Source organism: Stegostoma tigrinum, chromosome 4 (assembly GCF_030684315.1).
Source record: "Stegostoma tigrinum isolate sSteTig4 chromosome 4, sSteTig4.hap1, whole genome shotgun sequence".
NCBI lineage: Eukaryota > Metazoa > Chordata > Chondrichthyes > Orectolobiformes > Stegostomatidae > Stegostoma > Stegostoma tigrinum.
Window position 1 is genome coordinate 132,136,035 of NC_081357.1, and position 23,508 is coordinate 132,159,542.

General features: G+C 45.4%; 1 protein-coding gene across 3 annotated transcripts in view; it reads left to right on the forward strand.

Moving 5' to 3' along the window:
• hadhb (hydroxyacyl-CoA dehydrogenase trifunctional multienzyme complex subunit beta) overlaps window positions 1-23,172 on the forward strand; it is a 61,058-nt gene extending 37,886 nt beyond the window's left edge. For all 3 annotated transcript variants that reach the window (XM_048531818.2, XM_048531819.2, XM_048531820.2), the window contains exons 11-16: window positions 4,822-4,901; window positions 5,013-5,060; window positions 5,154-5,241; window positions 8,739-8,813; window positions 14,989-15,153; window positions 22,960-23,172. In XM_048531818.2, the coding sequence (XP_048387775.2) occupies window positions 4,822-4,901; window positions 5,013-5,060; window positions 5,154-5,241; window positions 8,739-8,813; window positions 14,989-15,153; window positions 22,960-22,998 (495 nt within the window). In that variant the 3' untranslated portion in view covers window positions 22,999-23,172. The remainder of the gene's footprint in view (window positions 1-4,821; window positions 4,902-5,012; window positions 5,061-5,153; window positions 5,242-8,738; window positions 8,814-14,988; window positions 15,154-22,959) is intronic.
• Window positions 23,173-23,508: the final 336 nt, after the last annotated feature.

The following is a 23,508-nucleotide window of genomic DNA, read 5'->3' on the forward strand; positions in this document are numbered from 1 at the left end:
GGCCCTTTAAAGGATGAGAAGGGGAGTTTAGTTATGGGATATGAAGAAGTGGCTGAGGCATTGAACAGGCCTTTTGTATCAGTCTTCACAGTGGAGGACACTAATAACATGCCAGTAATTGACAAAGAGACGAAGGTGGGTGAGGACCTGGAAACAATTATTATTACGGAAGAGGTAGTGCTGTGCAAGCTAATGGACCTAAGGATTGGTAAGTCTCCTGGCCCTGATGGAATACATCCCAGGGTACTAAAAGAGATGGCGGGAGAAATAGCAGGTGCACTGGTGGTAATTTCCTAACTTCGCTGGACTCTGGGGCAGTCCCAGCGGATTGGAAAATAGCAAATGTGACGCCACTGCTTAAAAAGGGAGGTAGCATGGTTTCGTGAAGGACAGGTCATGCTTGACAAATCTTTTGGAATTCTATGAAGACATTATGAGCCAGGTGTACAAGGGAGACACAGTGGATGTGGTGTCCCGAGATTTCCAAAAGGCCTTTGACAAGGTGCTGCACAAGAGGCTGCTGCATAAGACAAGCATGTGTGGTGTTAGGGGTAAAGTATTAGCATGGATAGAGGATTGGCTAACAGGAAGCCAAGAGTAGGGATAAATGAGTGCTATTCTGGTCAGCAATCGGTGACTAGTAGTGTGCCTCAGGGATCGTTGTTGGGACCACAATTGTTTACAATTTATTTGGATGATTTGGAGTTGGGGACCACATGTAGGGTGTCAAAGTTTGCAGATGACACGAGGATGAGTGGCAGAGCAAAGTGTGCAGAGAAACTTTACAGAGGAACATAGATACATTGAGTAGGAAAGATTTGGCAGATGGAATACAATGTAAATAAATGTGAAGTCATACATTTTGGCAGGAGTAATAGTAAAAAGGATTATTACTTGAATGGTGAAAAGTTACAGCATGCTGCTGTGCAGAGTGGCCTGGGTGTCCTTGTGCATGAATCACAGCAGGTACAAGAAGTGATTAGGAAGTCAAATGGCATTTGGTCCCTCATTGCTAAAGGGATTGAGATTAAAAGCAGAGAGGTTATGTTGCAGCTGTACAAGGCACTGGTGAGGCCACACCCGGAGTACTGTGTGTAGTTTTGGTCTCCTTACTTGAGAAAGGATGTACCTGCACTGGAGGGGGAGCAGAGGAGATTGACTAGGTTGATTCCTGAGTTGAGGGGGTTGGCTCATGAGGAGCGACTGAGTAGATTGGAATTATATTCATTGGAATGTAGAAGACTGAGGGAAGATCTTACAGAAACATATAAAATTATGAAGGGAATAGATAAGACAGAAGTAGAGAGGATGTTCCCACTGGCAGCTGAAGTTAGGACAAGAGGGCATAGCCTCAAGATTAGAGGGAGCAGATTTAGGACAGAATTGAGAAGGAACTTCTTCACCCAGAGGATTGTTAATTGATGGAATTCCTTGTCCAGTGAAATAGTTGATGCTATTTCAGTAAACGTTTTTAAAGCTAAGGTAGATTTTTTTAAACAATAAAGGAATTAAGGGATATGGTGAGAATACGGGTAAGTGGATTTGAGTGCACAAAGAGATCAGCCATGATCGTATTGAATGGCGGAGCAGGCTTGAAGGGCCGAATGGCCTGCTCCTGCTCTGAGAACAGAAGGCTATGAAAAAGGAGTTTTAAAAATCCATGTAAAGAAATAAGTGAATAGTATTAGCCCACTGTTTAAGGACCTCACAAAGAGAAATTAACTGAAGAAAATAGCATTGAGTGAATGCAAAAGTTCGCTGTGGGGGGTGGGGGTGTGCAGGAAATACAAGTACATTCATGCCCATGTGACCCCTATTGAGGCTTGTGTCCCTGTAAGGCTATTGAGTGTAAAAGGATTGAATCTTTATTTATTGATATGAGGTAAAACTGCTTCAAATATTTTTAATTGTGTAAAACTGTGTTGCCTTTAGTGTATCATAAATGTTGATCTTTTTTAAAAAATATATTAGCCTGTTTTGAATATGTTCAGTGGCTGGACACCATAATAGCCAAATTGCCAGAAAACAAGTTTTCATCTATCAAGCTGGTATTCATTCTGGAATCGAGGTTGTCCAGTTTTATTGAGATATGGTGTAGAGCTAGATGAACATAGCAGGCCAAGCAGCATCATAGAAGCAGGAGAGCTGACATTCCAGTCGAGATCCTTCTTCAGAAATGGAGGAGGGGAAGGGGGTACTGAAATAAATAGCGAGAGAGCGGGAGGCGGATAGTAGATGGATAGAGGAGAAGATGGGTGGAGAGGGGACAGACCAGTCAAAGAGGTGGGAACGGAGCCAGTAAAGGTGAGTGCAGGTGGGGAGGTAGGGAGGAGATAGATCAGTCCAGGGAGGACAGACAGGTCAAGGGGGCGGATGAGATCTGTAGGTAGGAGATTGTGGGAGGAAGGACAGATTAAGGAGGTGGAGACGAGCTGGGATGGTTTTGAGATGCGGTAGAGGAAGGGGAGATTTTGAAGCTTGTGAAGTCCGCTTAGCCGAACTCGTCCTCACCCTCAACACTTTCTCTTTTAATTCCTCCCCCGACTCCTACGGACAAAGGGGATGGCCGTGGGTACCCGCATTGGCCCAAGCTATGCCTGACTCTTTGTATGTTACATGGAACAATCCCTCTTCCCTACTTACGCTGGCCCTAAACCCCACCTCTTCCTCCGTTACATTGATGGCTGTATCGGTGCTGCCTCGTGCTCCCACAACGAGCTTGAACAGTTCATCCACTTCACCAACACCTTCTACCCCAAACTGAAGTTGACCTGGACCATCTCTAACACCTCCCTCTCCTTCCTGGACACCTCTGTCTCCATCTCAGGCAACCACCTAAGAACCGATATCCATTTCAAGCCCACCGACTCCCACAGCTACCTAGAATATACCTCCTCCCACCTACCTGCAAAAATGGCATCTCCTATTCCTAATTCCTTCGCTTCCGCCGCATCTGCTCCCAGGATGAGGCATTCCACTCCTGTACATCTCAGATGTCCTCGTTTTTCCATGTCCGTAACTCCACGCCCCCACCTCAGTGGTCGAGAATGCCATTGAGTGTGTCTCCCGCATTTCGTGGAACTCATCCATCACACCCCGTTCCCCAATAAAAACTAAAACAGTATCCCCCTCATCCTCACGTACCACCCCACCAACCTCCGGATCCAACGCATCATCCTCCAACACGTCGACCATCTACAATCCCACCCCACCACCAAAGACATTTTTCCCTCCCCAATCGTATCTGCCTTCCGGAGGTACCACTCTCTCCAAGACTCCCTTGTCTGCTCCACACTCCCCTCCAGCCCCACCACACCCGGCACTTTGCCCTGCAACCGCAGGAAGTGCAACACCTGCCCCTACACCCCCTTCCCCCCTCACCCCCATCCCAGGCCCCAAGAAGACATTCCGCATCAAGCAGATGTTTGCCTGCACATCTGCTAACATGGTATATTGCATCCGCTGTTCCCATTGTGGCCTCCTCTACATCGGGGAAAGCAAGCGGGGGCTTGGGGACCGCACCTCCGCTCGGTTCGCACTAAACATCTACACCTCCCAGTCGTGAACCATTTCAGCACCCCCCTCCCATTCCTTAGACGACATGTCCATCATGGGCCTCCTGCAGTGCCACAATGATACCACCAGAAGGTTGCAGGAACAGCAACTCATATTCCGCTTGGGAACCCTGCAGCCCAATGTTATCAATGTGGACTTCACAAGCTTCAAAATCTCCCCTTTCCTCTACCGCTTCTCAAAACCAGCTCAGTTCGTTCCCACCTCCCTAACCTGTCCTTCACCCCACCTATCCGCTCCTCCTCAAGTCCCACCCCCATCTCCTACCTACCAACTTCATCCCACCTCCTTGATCTGTCAGTCCGCCCTGGACTGACCTATCTCCTCCCCACCGACACTCACATTTACTGGCTCCATCCCTGCCTCTTTGTCCGGTCTGTCTCCTTTCCACCTATCTTCTCTATCCATCTTCTATCCGCCTCCCCCTCTCTCCCTATTTATTTCAGAACCCCCTTCCCCTCCCCCATTTCTGAACAAGGGTCTAGGCCCGAAACGTCAGCCTTCCTGCTCCTATGATGCTTCTTCGCCTGCTGTGTTCATCCAGTTCTACACCTTGTTATCTCAGATTCTCCAGCATCTGTAGTTCCTACTACTCTGCCCAGTTTTACTATTAGTTGGGTTCATTATAATGTGGTAGGTATGTAAAATTGTCACTAAAAGTATGTCATTAGATAAGCTAACTAAATTTCTCATGGTATGATTTTATTGAATCTTGAGCTGCAAGTTGTGGACACTTTGGGTTGAGGTGGAAAGAGTAAATGATACTTTTGTGGGCAAATATTCTAAATACTGACAACCTGTGAATAACTGGGCGTTCTGAAGGGTCACTGAACCCAAAACATTAACTCTGCTTTCTCTGCTCAGATGCTGCCAGATCTGCAGAGATTTTCCAGTAATTTCTGATTTTCTCATTATCTCCAAACTTTCCTGGAGTGCAGTATGTTTAATTTACATCATCTAGGAAATTCAGATTTGCAATTTGAATCTAAATTTGTTGCATTTACCAAATTACTGGGAAGGTAGAAATGCAGATGAGTTGTTAGTGATTTTTAGATGCAAATTACAGATACAGAATACAAATATGGCTGCTGAGATTGGACCCCAGGGCAACTTCAAGCATGGAACCACGTATAATTGTGGCCAATCTTGACTTCACAAAGTACAGGTTTTGTTTATTTTTGGAAATATGTCTATTCCCAAGGTTCAGATATGTCCTTGAGGATAACCTTTCCATGGTCTGAATTTCAGACAGATGGTGCATCAGCAGTGTTGATAATGTCTGAAGAAAAGGCACTAGCTATGGGCTACAAACCACTTGCATATTTGAGGTAAGGAAGCTGTTTATTTCTCTTTCGTCTCAAGTGGACAAATAAAAGGGGCAAGTATAAATGCGCTGTAGCACTGTGCATAAATTTTCATTCATATTTGGTTACTTCCAGGAATTTTGTGTATGTTTCTCAGGATCCTAAAGACCAGTTGCTCCTAGGGTAAGTTTTTAATCAATACCTGCCTATTACTAAACCTGGTATGTTATTTTCTGCATGTTTTCTTTCCAAAATAAACAATCATTTTAATCCTAGGCCAGCATATGCCACTCCTCGAGTGTTGGAAAAAGCTGGATTAACTCTGGAAGATATTGATGTCTTTGAGTTCCATGAAGCTTTTGCAGTAAGTTTATCTATTAAGCTCAAAAGAAACGGGAAGTCTGTTTGAAGACGTGCATTCTGGATAAAGTTATCTATGTTGAAAAGATTTCAATGAAATCTGTTTTGATTTTTGGTGGAGCCAAGATGTTTATTATCCATCGTGGTTGTTTCAAAAAACAAACAGAATGAAAAGGAATTACCTTGGTATGAATATGGTGTGATGAATTGATAAATATATCTGCTCCCTTTTTAACCCAAAAAGGTTGAATTCATCACTGATCTTTGTATGTTCAGAGTAATGTTTTTAAAAATATGACTCTTTAGGCATAGATTATCCATAAATGAAACTGAATTTTGTTGTTGTAGGTCTGTGGTAGAATTTCATGTGGTATCACTTGCAAAGCCTAGATATGTTACCTATCCAAATTACCCTGGAGACGGTGTTAGTGTTCTGACTTCCTGAGCCATTGTGACCTATGGTGTAGACACTCTCACAGTATTGTTAGGCAGAAAGGTCCACGATTTCAATTAAGCAATGATGCAGGAACAACAATCTATTCCTAAAACTGAATGTGATGTTTCTTGGAGCGAAGCTTGCAGATGGCGAGGTTCCATGTGTCTGTAACTCCCCTTCCTGCTTAGCATTTATGGTCTTGAGTTTGGGGTATGCTGTGCATGAGGCTTTGACAAGTGGTTGCAATGCATTTAGTAAATAGTACCACTGTCGTAATGTGCGGAAGTGATGGAAGGGTGTTAGTCAGTTTGAAGACCATAAGACATAGGAGTGGAAGTAAGGCCATTCGGCCCATCAAGCCCACTCTGCCATTTAAATCATGGCTGATGGGCATTTCAACACCACTTCCCTGCACTCTCCCGTTAGCCCTTGATTCCTTTTGAGATCAAGAATTTGTCGATCTCTGCTTTGAAGGCATCCAACGTCCCGGCCTCCACTGCACTCCGTGGCAATGAATTCCACAGGCCCCCCACTCTCTGGTTGAAGAAATGTCGTCTCACTTCAGTTTTAAATTTACCCCATTTAATTTTAAGGCTGTGCCCACTGGTCCTAGTCTCCCGACCTAATGGAAACAACTTCCTAGCGTCCACCCCTTCTAAACCATGTATTATCTTGTAAGTTTCTATTAGATCTCCCCTCAACCTTCTAAACTCTAATGAGTATCAATCCCAGGATCCTTAGCCATTCATCATACGTTAAACCTACCATTCCAGGGATCATCCTTGTGAATCTCCACTGGACACGCTCCAGGGCTAGTATGTCCTTCCTGAGGTGTGGGGCCCAAGATTTGTCTGAAAAGCGTCAAGATTATCAAAAGGTGTTGGCACTGTACTGACTCCAGTAAATGGGGAGTGCTTGAATGTATCTCTGACTTGATCCTTGTAGATGACAAACTTTGTGGAGGCCAGACTTGACCTTTTGACTGTGGCTATATGAGCAGATCAGAAGTCACACAACACCAGGCTGTAGGCTGAGAGATAATGGGAACTGCAGATGCTGGAGAATCCAAGATAACCAAGTGTGAAGCTGGATGAACACAGCAGGCCAAGCAGCATCTCAGGAGCACAAAAGCTGACGTTTCGGGCCTAGACCCTTCATCGGAGAGGGGGATGGGGAGAGGGTTGTGAAATAAATAGGGAGTGAGGGGGAGGCGGACCGAAGATGGATAGAAGAGAAAATAGGTGGAGAGGAGTGTATAGGTGGGGAGGAGATAGGTCAGTCCGGGTCGGATGGACAGGTCAAGGAGGCAGGATGAGGTTAGTAGGTGGGAAGTGGGAGGAGGGGATAGGTGAGACGAAGAACAGGTTAGGGAGGCGGGGACGAGCTTGGCTGGTTTTGGGATGCAGTGGGGGAAGGGGAGATTTTGAAGCCTGTGAAGTCCACATTGATACCATTGGACTGCAGGGTTCCCAAGCGGAATATGAGTTGCTGTTCCTGCAACCTTCTGGTGGCATCATTGTGGCACTGCCGGAGGCCCATGATGGACGTGTCATCTAAGGAATGGGAGGGGGAGTTAAAATGGTTCGCGACTGGGAGGTGCAGTTGTTTATTGTGAACTGAGCGGAGGTGTTCTGCAAAGCGGTCCCCAAGCCTCCGCTTGGTTTCCCCAATGTGGAGGAAGCCACACCGGGTACAGTGGAAACAGTATACCACGTAGGCAGATGTGCAGGTGAACATCTGGCTACAGCAGGCGGTAGGCTAACTGATTTATTCGAAATCAAAAGCTTGGAGTGCTATTCCTGTGTCAGATAAAGTGAGAGGTCTTTAAAAGCTGGTGACTTCAAACAAACCATTTGGACTATAACCTGCTGTCATGTGACTTCTGACTTTGTCCATTCCAGTCCAACGCTTGCACCTCCGCATGCTTATAGCCACAGTATTTCTGTTCCTTCCAGGGTGTTGGTGAGGATTCTGTAATGTTGTGGAATATGAAAAAGAGCTAATTATGCTTTCTGTTCTTGCAGATGGTTGTCCTGTAGCACTTGTGTGACATTAATTTTCCTTGCTCATTATCAGTCTAAATTTAGACACTTGTCAGGCTTGCTGCAACAGTTCCATTTACAACGTAAAATTTTCAGCAGATATACCTAGTTCTGATCTGGCCATGGAGATAGTCATTGATGAAGCAACTGTAGATGATTTAGGGTTCAAGTACTGCCCTGTGGAATTTCTCCATCTAGGTGGATATGATTGATTTCCAGCAGCCACAACCAACTTCCTTTGTGTGAGGTATGACTCTAGCTAGTGGAGAGCCATTCCCTTTGATTCGTATTGACGTAAATTTTTCTCGAGATTCCTTTTATGCTACACTCACTCAATGCTGCCTTGATATTATGAGCAGTCACACTTTTCCCACTGAATTCAGCTTTTTTTTCAAAAACATTTGGCCTAAGGTTGAATATGGCCTGGAGTTGCATTGTCCTCGTAGAACCTGAGGATTGGTAATTGGAGGATTAGTGTGTGGGGTTCATTGGTAATACCAGTGACGATACATTTCATTTGCTTTACGACTGGGAGTTGAGTAAGTGGTGAACTGGATTTATCCTGTATTTTTTTGGTATGGCCAGGACATGCCTAGGCACTTTTCACATTTAGATTCCTGTGTCATTACTGTTTTCGAACAGCTTGACAAGGGACATAGTCAGTTCTGTAGCACTGTTATATATATATATATTGTCAGTAGGCCTTTACAAATGGAAATATTCTCCATTAATAATAAGACTTATCTTGTTTAGTTTTGTTGTTGAGTAATTATTATATGAAATTGTTTTCTTTTAATTTTGGATTTATATTTTTCCTAAAACCACACCTTTGAGAAGACTTTGTAAAATAAAAACCGAGATTAGCTTACATTTTTTCTTAAATTACTTAGAATCTCTGTCAAGCTATCATATCATACTAGTAAGTATTGAATTTTGTACCAGAAGTGGTATCCATACTGATCATTATTTATATTTTTTTTGCTTAAAATAGAATTAACTTAAATTTATTTGTTTTTTGAACAGGCACAGATCCTCTCGAATATGAAAGCTATGGATTCTGACTGGTTTGCAAAAACCTATATGGGTAGAAAATCAAGGGTATGTTTCAATTGAACTTGATTTTTTTTAGAGTCATACAGCTTAGAAACAGGCCTTTTCGCTCACCATGTCTACGCCAACCAACAAACGCCAAACTATACAAATCCCATTTACCCACACTTGGTCGATAGCCAACCGTGGCATTTTAAGTGCTTGTCCAGATGCCTCTTAAATGTTGCGAGAGTACCTGCTTCCACCATCCTCTCAGGCAGCACATTTCATATTTCTACCACCATCCTAATGAAAAATATTTTCCCCAGATACCCTCTAAACTGCTCAGCTGTTATCTTAAAATTATGCCCTCTGGTCTTAGACATATCTGCTGTGGGGAAAAGAATCTCAATTTACCCTATCTATGCATCTCATTATTTTGTATATCTCGATCAGATCCCCTCCATCAGCCTCCTCTACTCCTAGTAATACCAACCTAAGCTGTCCAGCCTTTTCTTTATAGCTGAGACCTTCCATCCCAGTCACCATCCTATTGAATTTTCTCTGTATCCTCACCAGTGCAGTCCCATTCTTCTGATGGTGTGGTGACCAGAACTGCATATGGTATTTGATCTGTGGCCTAATCAATGTTTTATGAAGTTGTAAAGACTTCCTTGCTCATATATTCTGTGCCCTGGCTAATGAAGGCAATCATCAGCCTGGTTCGGCCACATCTGGAGTGTTGTGTCCAGTTCAGGTTGCCTCAATACAGGAAAGATGTGGAAGCATTGGAAAATCTGCAGAGGAGATTTACCAGGATGTTGCCTGGAATGGAGGGCATGTCTTCGGAGGAATAGTTGAGAGAGCTAGGGCTTTTTTCTTTGAAATGACGAAGGATGAGAGGTGACTTGATAGAAGTGTACAAAATGACCAGAGGTATAGATAGAGTGGACAGCCAGAGACTTTTTCCTAGGGTGGAGGTAGCTATTACGAGGGAGCATAGTTTTAAAGTGAGTGGTGGTAGATATCGGGGAGACGTCAGACGTAGGCTCTTTACTCAAGAGAGTGGTTGGGGAATGGAATGCATTGCCGGAGAGGGTCGTGGAATCGGCCTCATTCGGGGCATTTAAGCAGCTATTAGATAGGCATGTGGATGATAGTATAAGGTGGGGGTGGGGGTTAGACAGACCTTAGGTTGAGGGTAAAAGTTCGGCACAACATCGTGGGCTGAAGGGCCTGTTCTATGCTGTACTGTTCTATGTTCTATCTGTATGCTACCTTCACTCAATGTCCACCTCTGCTGACATAGTCAGGGAATCTATTGGTTTGTACACCAAAATTCCTTTGTTCCTCTCTATTCTGTAGGTATTGACTAATCATTTGAGAAATCTATCACTTAGTAGACCTCCCAAAATACATCACCTCTCATTTATCAGGATTAAATTCCCACCTGCCATTGCTCTGCCCAGTTCATGAGCTAATCAATATCAGACATTAGCATGAAACAATCATCCCCAGTATCAACACCAATTTTCCTGTCATCTTGCACTACCAACTCACGCCTAGTCTTCCCGGTCGTTATCACTCAGCACTTTTCTGTTTGTGTACCCATTACTTGTGGTGTGACCAGCTCACTAAATCTGCTTTGCACAACATCCTCCTCATCACAGATGCTCCACAGTGAGTCCATCCACAGTCCCATAGGACCATTAGGAAAGAAAGAACAGGAAAAGGCCATTCAATAGGATCATGGCTGAAGCAACATTGCTCTCACCCACATTCCTGCCATTTTCCCCGTAACCCTTCATTCCCTGACTTGTCAAGAATCTATCTATCTCAGCTTTAAATATACACAAGGACTTCACCCCCTCACTCTCTGTGGCGAGGAGTTACAAAGGCATTCAGTACCGTAAAAGAAGAAATTCCTCCTCTCTCGGGCTTAAATTGGCACTCCTTTATTCTGAGACTATGCCTTGTCATCTTAGACTCTCCCTCTCAACACTTACCCTGCCAAGCCCCTTAAGAATCGGCACGGTGGTTCAGTGGTTAGCACTGTTGCCTCACAGCGCCGGGAACCTGTGTTCAGTTCCACCCTTGGGTGACTATCTGTGTAGAGTTTGCACGTTCTCCTCAATGTGCGTGGGTTTCCACTGGGTGCTCTGGTTTCCTCTTGCTGTCAAAAGATATGCAGGTTTGGTGGATGGGGCATGCAAAATTGACCCTAATGTCCAGGGATCTGAAGGTGAGGTGAATTAGCCATGTGAAATGCAGGGATAGGGTAGGAAGATTGGGTCTAGGTGGATCAGATGGGTCAAATGGTCTGCTTCCATATCATAGAGATGCAATGATTCTATGAATCCTACATATTTTTGTCTCCATTCTATTCCTTGACCTCCACTCCTGCTCCCCAGCTCCAACCCCATCCCCTGATCTCCATTTTCATGCTGACCAATGTTGATCCAGCAGCACAGGTCCTGGCATCTCCTTTAGCCAAGGCACACCATTGTGATTACCTTCAGTGCAACTCTGCAGCTACCACTGAGCGCAGTGAATCAGGCTGATTGCCACAGCACAGTCTTCACTAGTAAAACAATTTTTAACAAGTTTTAATAAACCCCTAAGCAGGAACAGAGCATATCTTCCTGCTGTCCACATCCCTTTGCCAGTCTTGCCAAGTTTCAGAGGCTGGGAAGGAACCAAGCCCTCGGAAATCCCAAACTATATACTCACTCGGGCTAGGCGTCATTCCAGATGTGATCTCTGCTTGTTGAGCATGTGAAGCATCTGGGGTATAAATTCAGATGTTCAAATTGGAAAGTAACTGCTAGAAATACAGATAATAAATTGTTGAATATTTTTATTTTGCCTTTTTTCTTTTTTGGATGACTCCAAATTCTCTTAAACTTTTGCTGAACTGGCTTCAATGCGATAATATCTTTTATTAAATAAGGGACCAAAACTGCTCACAGTACTCCAACTGTGGCCCTCCCAGCATCTTGTTCAGTTGCAGTAAGTCTTCCCAGCTCTTAGACACCAACTTTCTTGAAATAAGGACCACCATTCCATTTGCCTCCCTGATTACCTACTGCACCTGTCTGCTAACTTTGTGTTTCGTGCACGTGTCCCTTTGTGGAACGGTGGCTGAATGTTTAGCGCTGCTGCCCCTCAGTGCCAGAGACCTGGGTTTGATTTTGGCCTCAGGCAACTGTTTGTGTGTCCCTCTGTTCTGCGTGAGTTTCCTCCCACAGTGCAAAAGTGTGCCGGAAGTGCAGGGAATAGAGTAGGGGAATGGTTCTGGGTGGGATTCATTTTGGAGGGTTGGTATGGACTCGATGGGCTGAATGGCCTGTTTTCCCCATTGTAGGGATTCTATGATTCTTCAGGTTCTGTCTTTCTGCAGTTTATCTCAATTTAAATAATACTGTATTACAAAGAGCAAAGAAAATTACAGCACAGAAACAGGCCCTTCAGCCCTCCAGGCCTGCGCCGATCCAGATCCTTTATCTAAACCTGTGAACTATTTTCCAAGGATCTGTATCCATCTGCTCCCTGCCCATTCATGTATCTGTCCAGAAACATCTTCAATGGCGCTATTGTACCTACCGCTATCACGCCTACCGCTATCACCTCTGCTGGCAACGCGTTCCAGGCGTCCACCACCCTCTGCGTAAAGAACTTTCCAAGCATATTCCCTTAAACTTTTCTCCTCTCACCTTGAAATCGTGATCCCCTACAAATTGAGGCCGCCACTCTGGGGGAAAAGCTTCCTACTATCCAGCCTGTCTATTCCTCTCATGATTTTATAAACCTCAGTCGGGCCCTGCCATCAACCTCAGTCTTTCTAATGAAAATAATCCTAGTCTGCTCAACCTCTCTTCATAGTTAGCGCCCTCCATACCAGGCAACATCGTGGTGAGCCTCCTCTGCACCCTTTCCAAAGCATCCACATCGTTTTGGTAATGTGGCGCCTGGCACTGTACTCAGTATTCAAAATGTGGTGGAAACAAAGTCCTATACAACTGTCACATGACTTGTCAACTCTTGTGCCCAACACCCCGTCCAATGAATGAAAGCATGCCGTATGCCGCCTTGACCAATTTATCAATCTACGTTGCCAACTTCAGGGTACAGTGGACCTGAACACCCAGATCTCTCTGAGCATCAGTTTTCCTCAGGACTTTTCCATTTACCGTATAGTTTGCTCTTGAATTGCATTTTCCAAAATGCATTACCTTGCATTTGCCTGGATTGAACTCCAGCTACGATTTCTCCTCCCAACTCTCCAATCTATTTATATTCTACTATGTTTTCCAACAGTCCCCTTTACTGTCTGCTACTCCACCAATCTTAGTGTCATCTGCAAATGTGCTAATCAGACCATCTGTACCTTCCTCCATATCATTTATGTACATCACAAACAGCAGTGTTCCCAACACAGATCCCTATGGACACCACTGGTCACAGCTCTCCATTTTGAGGAACTCCCTTCCACTATGTCTCCAGTTGCCCAGCCAGTTCTCTATGCATTTAGCTAGTACACCCTGGATCCCATGCGACTTCACTTTCTCCATCAGCCTACCATGGGTACCTTATCAAACGCCTTACTGAAGTCCATGTATATGACTTCTACAGCCCTTTGCTTATCTATCAACTTTGTCACTTCCTCAAAGAAATGTATCCAGTTGACTTTCCCTGCACAAATCTATGCTGCCTATCACAAATTAGCCCATTTTCTTCCAAATGTAAATAGATCCTACCTCTCAGTAACTTCTCCAGCAGCTTCCCTACCACTGACATCAGGCTCACCGGTCTGTAATTACTTGGATTATCCTTGCTACCTTTCTTAAACAAGGGGACAACATTAGCAATTCTCCAGTCCTCTGGGACCTCACCCGTGCTCAAGGATGCTGCAAAGATATCGTTAAGGCCCCAGCTATTTCCTCTCTTCGCTTCCTTCAGTAACCTAAGATAGATCCCATCCGGACCTGGGGACTTGCCACCCTAATGCCTTTTTAGACTACCCAACACTCTTTTCCCCCCCCCCCGCCATGCCGACTTGACCTAGAGTGATCAAACATTTATCCCTAACCTCAACGTCCATCGTGTCCCTCTCCTCAGTAAATACCGATGCAAAGTACTCATTAAGAATCTCGCTCATTTTCTCTGACTCCTTGCATAACTTCCCTCCATTCTCCTTGAGTGGGCCAACCCTTTCTCGAGTTACCTTCTCACTCCTTGCGTATGAATAAAAGACTTTGGGATTTTCCTTTACTCTGTTTGCCAGAGATATTTCATGACCCCTTTTTGCCCTCTTAATTCCTCGGTTCGGATTGGTCCGACTTTGCCAATATTCTTCCAAAGCTTCGTCTGTTTTCAGTTGCCTTGACCTTATGTATGCTTGCTTTTTCTTCTTTGCTAGTCCCACAATTTCACCTGTCATTCATGGTTCCCTAATTTTACCCTTTCTATCCCTCATTTTCACAGGGACATGTCTGTCCTGCACTCTAATCAGCCTCTCTTTAAAAGCCTCCCACATATCAAATGTGGATTTACCCTCAAACAGGTGCTCCCAATCCATATTCCCCGGCTCCTGCTGAATTTTGTTGTAGTTAGCCTTCCCCCCAATTCAGCACTGTTCCTTGAGGACAGCTCTCGTTTTTGTCTATCAGTATTCTGTTCTTTCGTTCTCCCGTCCACAGTGAACAACTTCATATTTTCCCACAGTTGCCAACCTTTTGCCCACTAAGGTAACATGTCAATATCTCGGTATATTGTTGTATGCCTCAAAGCTGCAAACATTTTAACAAAATGAGCTCAAAATAAAAGTGTCAAAACCCAAATAAAAATGAGAAAAATAGTTAAAGAAATTATATACATTATAGATTTTTGAACTGACATTCTGATGTTGCAAACGTGGAAGACAAGTCCATGTATGGCATTATTATCATGTAAGGTGCCAGGAATGGGAAAGACAAGGGTGTGGGACCAAAATCAGGAAAACTGTATATTGTTCACTGTTGGGTTAGCAATTCCCTCCTCTTTGAAGAAGATGATGTTCTGGCTACCTTCTCTTTCTGTCAAACTGGGCATAGACGACTTGTAGGCAGTGAAATCAGTATTGTTAATCCATTAAGATGTCTTCAAATCTTTTGCGTACTGAAAACTACAATGATGCAGCAAATGTTTTGTTTTGTGTATATAGCTTCCAATTTATTATGCACTGTAAGAACTTTAATTTTGCTAGGTTGGTGTTCCTGAAATGGATAAGTTCAACTGCTGGGGTGGTTCGTTATCTTTGGGACATCCTTTTGGTGCTACTGGTTGCCGCCTTGTGACAACAGCTGCTCACAGACTGATCAAGGAAGGTGGACAGTATGCACTTGTTGCAGCTTGTGCTGCTGGAGGACAGGTTTGGCTGTTAATTTTTATTATGTATGTTTGAATTTTACAGTAATTAGTAAACCTTTTGCACGTCGAGGTAACCGGTTGATATTGCTTGAGTTGTCCATATGACAACACTAAAAGATGACTGCAAAAGCTATTTTTACAATGGTACCTTAAAACACTTGCTGTCCTGCAAAATTTACTATTTTTGGTGTTATTAATCTATTGAAACAAGGAAATACTAATACAGCAAATATTTTATTAACTGGTACCTATGGGACCAGGAGTGTAACAGTTGGTCAAGCGGCCCATATAATGAACGTAAACATTCAGTCTAAGTAATAGAAGCATAATGCATGGGGTATGTACACCACTAGTATATTTTATTTATGGCTCAAGTCACTTAAATAATAACACAACTTTACCTTAATTAAAACTTACTGGCCGGCTTCCTTCTCACTCACGTTCTCAAATGATTAGTTGGACACTGGGAAGATAATGACAATACAGTAGACTTCCAGTATTTCAGGTATATAATTTTTGCCGCCTTATTGAGTGTGCTGGTTCATACGGTGCCGGGTAAAGTCCTAAGCATTGTCTCCATCAAAACTTCTGGCTTTTTTTGTCTCATGGTTTTGTGTTTCCACCACCCTTGTTTCAAACAATGGGCCAATAATTTGATTCCACCTACAATCAATTACTAGATAATAAAATGTGAGGCTGGATGAACACAGCAGGCCAAGCAGCATCTCAGGAGCACAAAAGCTGACGTTTCGGGCCTAGACCCTTCATCAGAGGGTCCTGAGATGCTGCTTGGCCTGCTGTGTTCATCCAGCCTCACATTTTATGATCTTGGAATTCTCCAGCATCTGCAGTTCCCATTACCTCATCTACAATCAATTACTGTTAGGTTTTGGAGTAGATTTGTAGCTCAGGTTATGGGTGTTGAGGTTGGTTGGCTCGCCAAGCTGATTTGTTGTTTTGTAGACGTTTGGTTACAGTGCTTGGTAACACCTTCAGTGCGACCTCCGCTGAAGTATTGGTGTGTTTTCCCATCTGGGCTTTAAACTCGACTCCGTTGGGATAGATTGTCTCACTTGCGGTTTTCCTTCGTAGTGGAATGTATATGAGATCGAGTTCAATGTGTTTATTAATAGCATGCTACGTGGAGTGCCATGCATCTAGGAATTCTTGTGCCTGTCCCAGGATTGTGAATTTGTCCCAGTTGAAGTGCTGGTTCTCCTTGTCCGTGTGGATTGAGATGAGTGAGTATTGGTCGTGTCTTTTTGCAGCCAGTCAGTGTTCATGTAAACTTAGAACATAGAATGTACAACAGTACAGGCCCTTTGGCCCACGATGTTGTGCCGTGGAATAATCCTAATCCAAAAATAAAAACCTAACCAACATTCCCCTCAATTCACTGCTGTCCATGTGCATGTCTAGCAGTCGCTTAAATGTCACTAATGACTCCGCTTCCACGACTACCACTGGTAAACTATTCCATGCGCTCACAACTCTCTGGGTGAAGAACCTCCCTCTGACGTCTCCCCTATACCTTCCTCCTAACTCCTTAAAACCCCGCCGACGGAACCCCACCCACAGCCGACAACCTCATCGCTCCACCCACAACCTCCACAGCTAGCAACCCCAGAGGACACAGCCACACTGAGCCCTGCCGAATCTTCACCATCCCCCCAGACCTCCCACTGACTGAGAACAAACGGTCAGTCCTTAGTAAGGGGCTCACCTTTGTCCCCCTACAACCACACATCAACGAATACCAGTCACGTTTGGACATAGAGCAGTTTTTCCGCCACCTTCACCTCCACGCTTACTTCTTCAACCGGGAACCTAACCCTCCCTCCACTGACCCCTTCACCCGCTTCCAACACAAGTCCTCCTCCTGAACACCACCCCCAGGCCTCCTACCCTCCCTCGACCTCTTCATCTCCAACTGCCATCGAGACATTAACCGCCTCAACCTCTCCACCCCACTCACCCACTCCCCTGCAGAACAGGCAGCCCTCCGCTCCAACCCCAACCTCACCATCAAACCCGCAGACAAGGGTGGCGCGGTGGTAGAATGGCGCACTGACCTCTATGTCGCCGAGGCCAAACGCCAACTCCCCGACACCACCACCTACCGCCCGCTTGATCGTGACCCCACCCCCGAGCACCAAACCATCATCTCCAGCGAGAAACCGATGTCCATTTCAAGCCCACAGATTCCCACAGCTACCCAGAATACACCACCTTCCACCCACCCTCCTGCAAAAATTCCATTCCCTATTCCCAATTCCTCCGCCTCCGCCGCATCTGCTCCCAGGATAAGCATTCCACTGCTGCACATCCCAGATGTTCAAGTTCTTCAAGGACCGCAACATTCCCCCCACAGTGGTCAAGAATGCCCTTGACCACATTTCCCGCAACACATCCCTCACACCGCGCCCCTGCCACAACCGCCCTAAGAGGATCCCCCTTGTTAGAACATAGAACAGTACAGCACAGAACAGGCCCTTCAGCCCACGATGTTGTGCCGACCATTGATCCTCATGTATGCACCCTCAAAGTTCTGTGACCATATGCATGTCCAGCAGTCTCTTAAATGTCCCCAATGACCTTGCTTCCACAACTGCTGCTGCCAACGCATTCCATACTCTCACAACTCTCTGTGTAAAGAACCCGCCTCTGACATACCCTCTATACTTTCCTCCAACCAGCTTAAAGCTATGACGCCTCGTGTTAGCCTTTTCTGCCCTGGGAAATAGTCTCTGGCTATCAACTCTATCTATGCCTCTCATTCTCTGGTATACCTCAATTAGGTCCCCTCTCCTCCTCCTTTTCTCCAATGAAAAAAGTCTGAGCTCAGTCAACCTCTCTTCATAAGATAAGCTCTCCAGTCCAGGCAGCATCCTGGTAAACCTTCTGTGAACCCTCTCCAAAGCATCCACATCTTTGCTATAATAGGGCGACCAGAACTGGACGCAGTATTCCAAGTGCGGTCTAACCAAAGTTTTATAGAGCTGCAACAAGATCTCACGACTCTTAAACTCAATCCCCCTGTTATTGAAAGCCAAAACACCATATGCTTTCTTAACAACCCTGTTCACTTGGGTGGCCATTTTAAGGGATCTATGTATCTGCACACCAAGATCCCTCTGTTCCTCCACGCTGCCAAGAATCCTATCCTTAATCCTGTACTCGGCTTTCAAATTCGACCTTCCAAAATGCATCACCTCGCATTTATCCAGGTTGAACTCCATCTGCCACCTCTCAGCCCATCTCTGCATCCTGTCAATGTCCCGCTGCAGCCTACAACAGCCCTCTAGACTGTCAACGACTCCTCCAACCTTTGTGTCGTCTGCAAACTTGCTGACCCATCCTTCAATCCCCTCATCCAAGTCATTAATAAAAATTACAAACAGTGGAGGCCCAAGGACAGAGCCCTGTGGAACGCCACTCACCATTTACTTCCAGGCAGAATATTTTCCTTCTACTACCAGTCGCTGTCTTCCGTTGGCCAACCAATTCTGTATCCAGACAGCTAAGTTCCCCTGTATCCCATGCCTCCTGACCTTCTGAGTGAGCCTACCATGGGGAACCTTATCAAATGCCTTGTTGAAGTCCATATACACCACCTCCACAGCTCGACCCTCATCAACTTTTCTAGTCACGTCCTCAAAGAACTCTAAGGTTTGTGAGGCATGACCTGCCCCCCTCAAAGCCATGTTGACTGCATTTAATCAAGCCATGCTCTTCCAGATGGTCATAAATCCTATCCTTCAGAATCCTTTCTAACACCTTGCAGACGACAGACGTGAGACTTACTGGTCTGTAATTGCCGGGGATTTCCCTATTTCCTTTCTTGAAGAGAGGAATTACATTTGCCTCTCTCCGGTCCTCAGGTACGACTCCAGTGGAGAGCGAGGATGCAAAGTTCTTCGCAAGTGGCGAAACAATTGCATTTCTCGTTTCCCAAAGCAGCCGAGGACAAATCTGGTCTGGGCCTGGCGACTTGTCAATCTTAATGTTTGACACAATTTTCAGCACATCAGCTTCCTCTATCTCTATCCATTCCAGCATGCACACCTGCTCTTCAAAGATTTCATTGACTACAAAATTCGTTTCTTTCGTAAAGACAGAAGTAAAAAAACTGCTTTAGGCCTTCCCCTACCTCCTCAGACTCCACACACAAGTTCCCTATGCTATCCCTGATTGGCCCTACTCTTTCTTTGACCATTCTCTTATTCCTCACATAAGTGTAAAATGCCTTTGTGTTCTCCCTAATCCGTCCTGCCAAGCCTTTCTCGTGCCCCCTCCTGGCTCTCCTCAGACCATTTTTGAGCTCTTTCCTCGCCTGCCTGTAATCCTGTAGAGCTGAGCTTGACCCTAGCTTCCGCCACCTTCTGTAAGCTACCTTCTTCCTTTTGACGAGAAGCTCCACCGCTCTCGTCATCTAAGGTTCCTTTATCTTACCCCTTGACTGTCTCAGAGGGACATATTTACTCATCACTCCTAACAACTGTTCCTTAAACAGTCTCCACATGTCTATAGTGCCCTTACCATGGAACAATTGCTCCCAGTCCATGCTTCCTCACTCATGTCTAATCGCATCATAGTTTCCTCTTCCCCAATTAAATATCCTCCCATTTTGCCTAATCCTCTCCTCCATAGTTATGTAGAATGTGAGGCAGTTATGGTCACTATCACCAAAATGCTCTCCCACCACAAGATCTGATACCTGCCCTGGCTCGTTTCCGAGCACCAAGTCTAGAATGGCCTCTCCCCTCGTCGGCCTGTCAACGTACTGAGTTAGGAAACCCTCCTGAACACACCTTACAAAAACAGCTCCATTCAAATCTTCTGCTCGAAGGAGGTTCCAATCAATATTGGGAAAGTTCAAGTCACCCATTACAACAACCCTACTACGTCCGCACTTTTCCAAAATCGGTTCTCCCAGACCACCCCACCAACCTCCGGATACAACGCATCATCCTCCGACACTTCCGCCATTTGCAATCCGACCCCACCACCCAGGACATTTTTCCATCCCCGCCCTTGTCTGCTTTCCGGAGAGACCACTCTCTCTGTGACTGCCTTGTTCGCTCCACACTGCCCTCCAACCCCACCACACCCGGCACCTTCCGCTGCAACCGCAGGAAATGCTACACTTGCCCCCACACCTCCTCCCTCACCCCTATCCCAGGCCCCAAGATGACATTCCACATTAAGCAGAGGTTCACCTGCACATCTGTCAATGTGGTATACTGTATCCATTGTACCCGGTGTGGCTTCTTGTACATTGGGGAAACCCAGCGGAGGCTTGGGGACCGCTTTGCAGAACACCTCTGCTCGGTTCGCAATAAACAACTGCACCTCCAGTGGCAAACCATTTCAACTCCCCCTCCTGTTCTTTAGATGACATGTCCATCATGGGCCTCCTGCAGTGCCACAATGATGCCACCCGAAGGTTGCAGGAGCAGCAACTCATATTCTGCTTGGGAACCCTGCAGCCCAATGGTATCAATGTGGACTTCACCAGCTTCGAAATCTCCCCTTCCCCCGCCGCATCCCAAAACCAGCCCAGTTCGTCCCCTCCCCCCACTGCATCACACAACCAGCCCAGCTCTTCCCCTCCCCCCACTGCATCCCAAAACCAGCCCAGCCTGTCTCTGCCTCCTTAACCTGTTCTTCCTCTCACCCATCCCTTCCTCCCATCCCAAGCTGCACCTCCGTTCCCTACCTGCTTACCTCATCCCACCTCATTGACCTGTCCGTCTTCCCTGGACTGACCTATCCCCTCCCTACCTCCCCACCTATACACTCCTCTCCACCTATCTTCTTTTCTCTCCATCTTCGGTCCGCCTCCCCCTCTCTCCCTATTTATTCCGGAACCCTCTCCCCATCCCCCTCTCTGATGAAGGGCCTAGGCCCGAAACGTCAGCTTTTGTGCTCCTGAGATGCTTCTTGGCCTGCTGTGTTCATCCAGCTTCACACTTCATTACCTTAAAACTATGACCCCTCATGGCAGTCAATCCTGCCCTGGGGAAAAGTCTCTGGCTATCAACTCTATCCATGCCTCTCATTACCTTGTACACCCTGTTGTTAGTTTCCTTCCTGTTTGTCCGATGTAGTGTTTCTTGCAGTCTCTGCAGGGATCTTGTAGATGACTGGCCCTGTCCATGGCAGGGAGTGGGTCCTTAGTTTGGGTGAGCAGTTGACATGGGCTTGTGTGCCACTCTGATGCTCAGTGGTCGTCAGAGTCTTGTGGTGAGTTCTGACTTTTTTTCTGATATAGAGTCGTATGATGTGTGTGTCGGGGCATGTAGTCTCTTTGTCAAGCTGTTCATGCAGGCATCTTATGACCCAATTCTTTGGATTTCACCTATCCTTGAAAACCTGAAAGAGGTATTCTTCTTCCACTTGGCTTAGTTCCATGTTGCTGCAGTCTGTTGTTGCCCTTTTAAATAATGCTTGCACGCAGCTTTGTGTGTGTGCTTGGTTGTTTACTGTTGAAGTTCAGTACCTGGTCGGTGTGTGTGGCTTTTCAGTGTATTTTCATTTGCAGTTCCCCATTTGTCTTGCATTCTATCATGACATGCAGTAATGGGAGCAGTTTGCTCTTCACCTGTCTGGTGAAATTTATTCCGGTGAGGGTGTTCTTTCTAAGTTGGTGTATCTCCTCTAGTTTAGTCCGTTTAATGATGACAAAGGTGTCATTTACATAGTGTATCCATAGTTTTGTTTGGATTAGCAGAAGGGCAGTGCTTTCCAGTCTTTGCATCACTGCTTCTGCTAGGAGTCTGGAGATAGATGATCCCATGGGTGTCCCGTTGATTTGCTTGTATGTTTGTCTGTTGAAGATGAAGTGGGTGGTCAGGCATAGGTCCAATAGTTTGAGCATGTCTTCCTTGGAGAGGTTTCACTGGGGTTGTGTTCTTGTTCAAGTGGTGTTGTCATTGTTTCCCTTGCTGGTGGTATGTCTATTGATGTGAATAGGGCAGTGACGTCAAATGATATCACGGTCTCTTCGTCATCTATCTTTATGTCTCTAGAGTTGAGGAATTCTTGGGCTGAGTGGATAGAGTGGGGTGACTTGTTGACTAGGTGTCTGAGTCCTCTTTGTAGTTCCTTGGCTAATCTGTGGGATGGAGTGCCTGGTAGGGAGACTACGGGTCTGAGGGTGACTTCTGGCTTGTGCACTTTAGGGAGGCCGTAGAATCGGGGTGTGTTGGTTCTTTCGGGTTTCATTCTTAAGAGCTCTGTTTTGTTGATCTGTCCTGTTTGTTTAAGGCTTTGTAGCATGTAAAGGATTTTGTTGCCCAGTTGCGGTGTCGGGTCAGTTTGTACTGGCTGGTATGTGTTCTTGTCAGTGAGCAGTGCTTGTGCTTTGGACGTGTCGTCCATTTTATTCATTATCTCTGCCATGCACCCTGTTAATTATGTGCGCATACTTTGGAGTTTAAACCATTAGCTGTTGCTTCATTCTGGAGGGTACAGCATTAGGTATGAGACCTAAGTTGCAACGGTTGATTTTTCTTGGTAGCTGTTCAACTTAGCCCACAACTTAGGGTAGTTCATTCTTTGAAATTGATTTTTTTGCCATATAGACATGATATATCTGTACACAGCACTTTACTTCATTGTTCAGATAGGGACCAATTTTTTTTTTCCCCTTTCCATGTTGAGTAATCTGGCATCCAGATGCATAGCTCATTAGTTACGTTCAGAAAGAAATTTCTTTCTGATCATATTTTTTCATTGACATGCTTGATTGTTCTCAAGGATTAGTCAGTCAACTGTTGATATATCTTGCATTTTCTCTTCTCAGGGTCATGGAATGCTTGTAGAAACCTATCCTCAAAAATGAAAAGTGTTTTGGATTTCTGAATGAAATCAATGCCATTCCAATGCAGTGGAGCATTAAATGAAGATGACCTAAAATATTCTGCCAGGCTGAGCAGAAAACTTTTTAAGATACCACATATGTTTGTCAATTGAAATTTAATCTTGGAAACTGTCAATAAAATGAGTTCTGGAGGTCTTTTAGGTTCTTTTTCCTGTGTCTTCGAAGCTTAATATTGTCTGAAATCCTAGAATGTGTACCTATTCTCGGTTTATGAAACGAGTGGGTTAGGTATGCTGCGATAACACAGTGTGAAGGTGGATGAACACGGCAGGCCAAGCAGCATCAGAGGAGCAGGAAATTTGATGTTTCAGGTCGAGACCCTTCAGAAATGGGGGAAGGGAAGGGGATTTTGAACTAAATAGGGAGACAGGGGAGGTAGATTGCCGCTGAATAGAGGAGAAGATAGGGCGAGGAGACAGACAGGTCAAAGAGGCGGGTTTGGAGCCAATGAGGTTGAATGTAGGTGGGGAG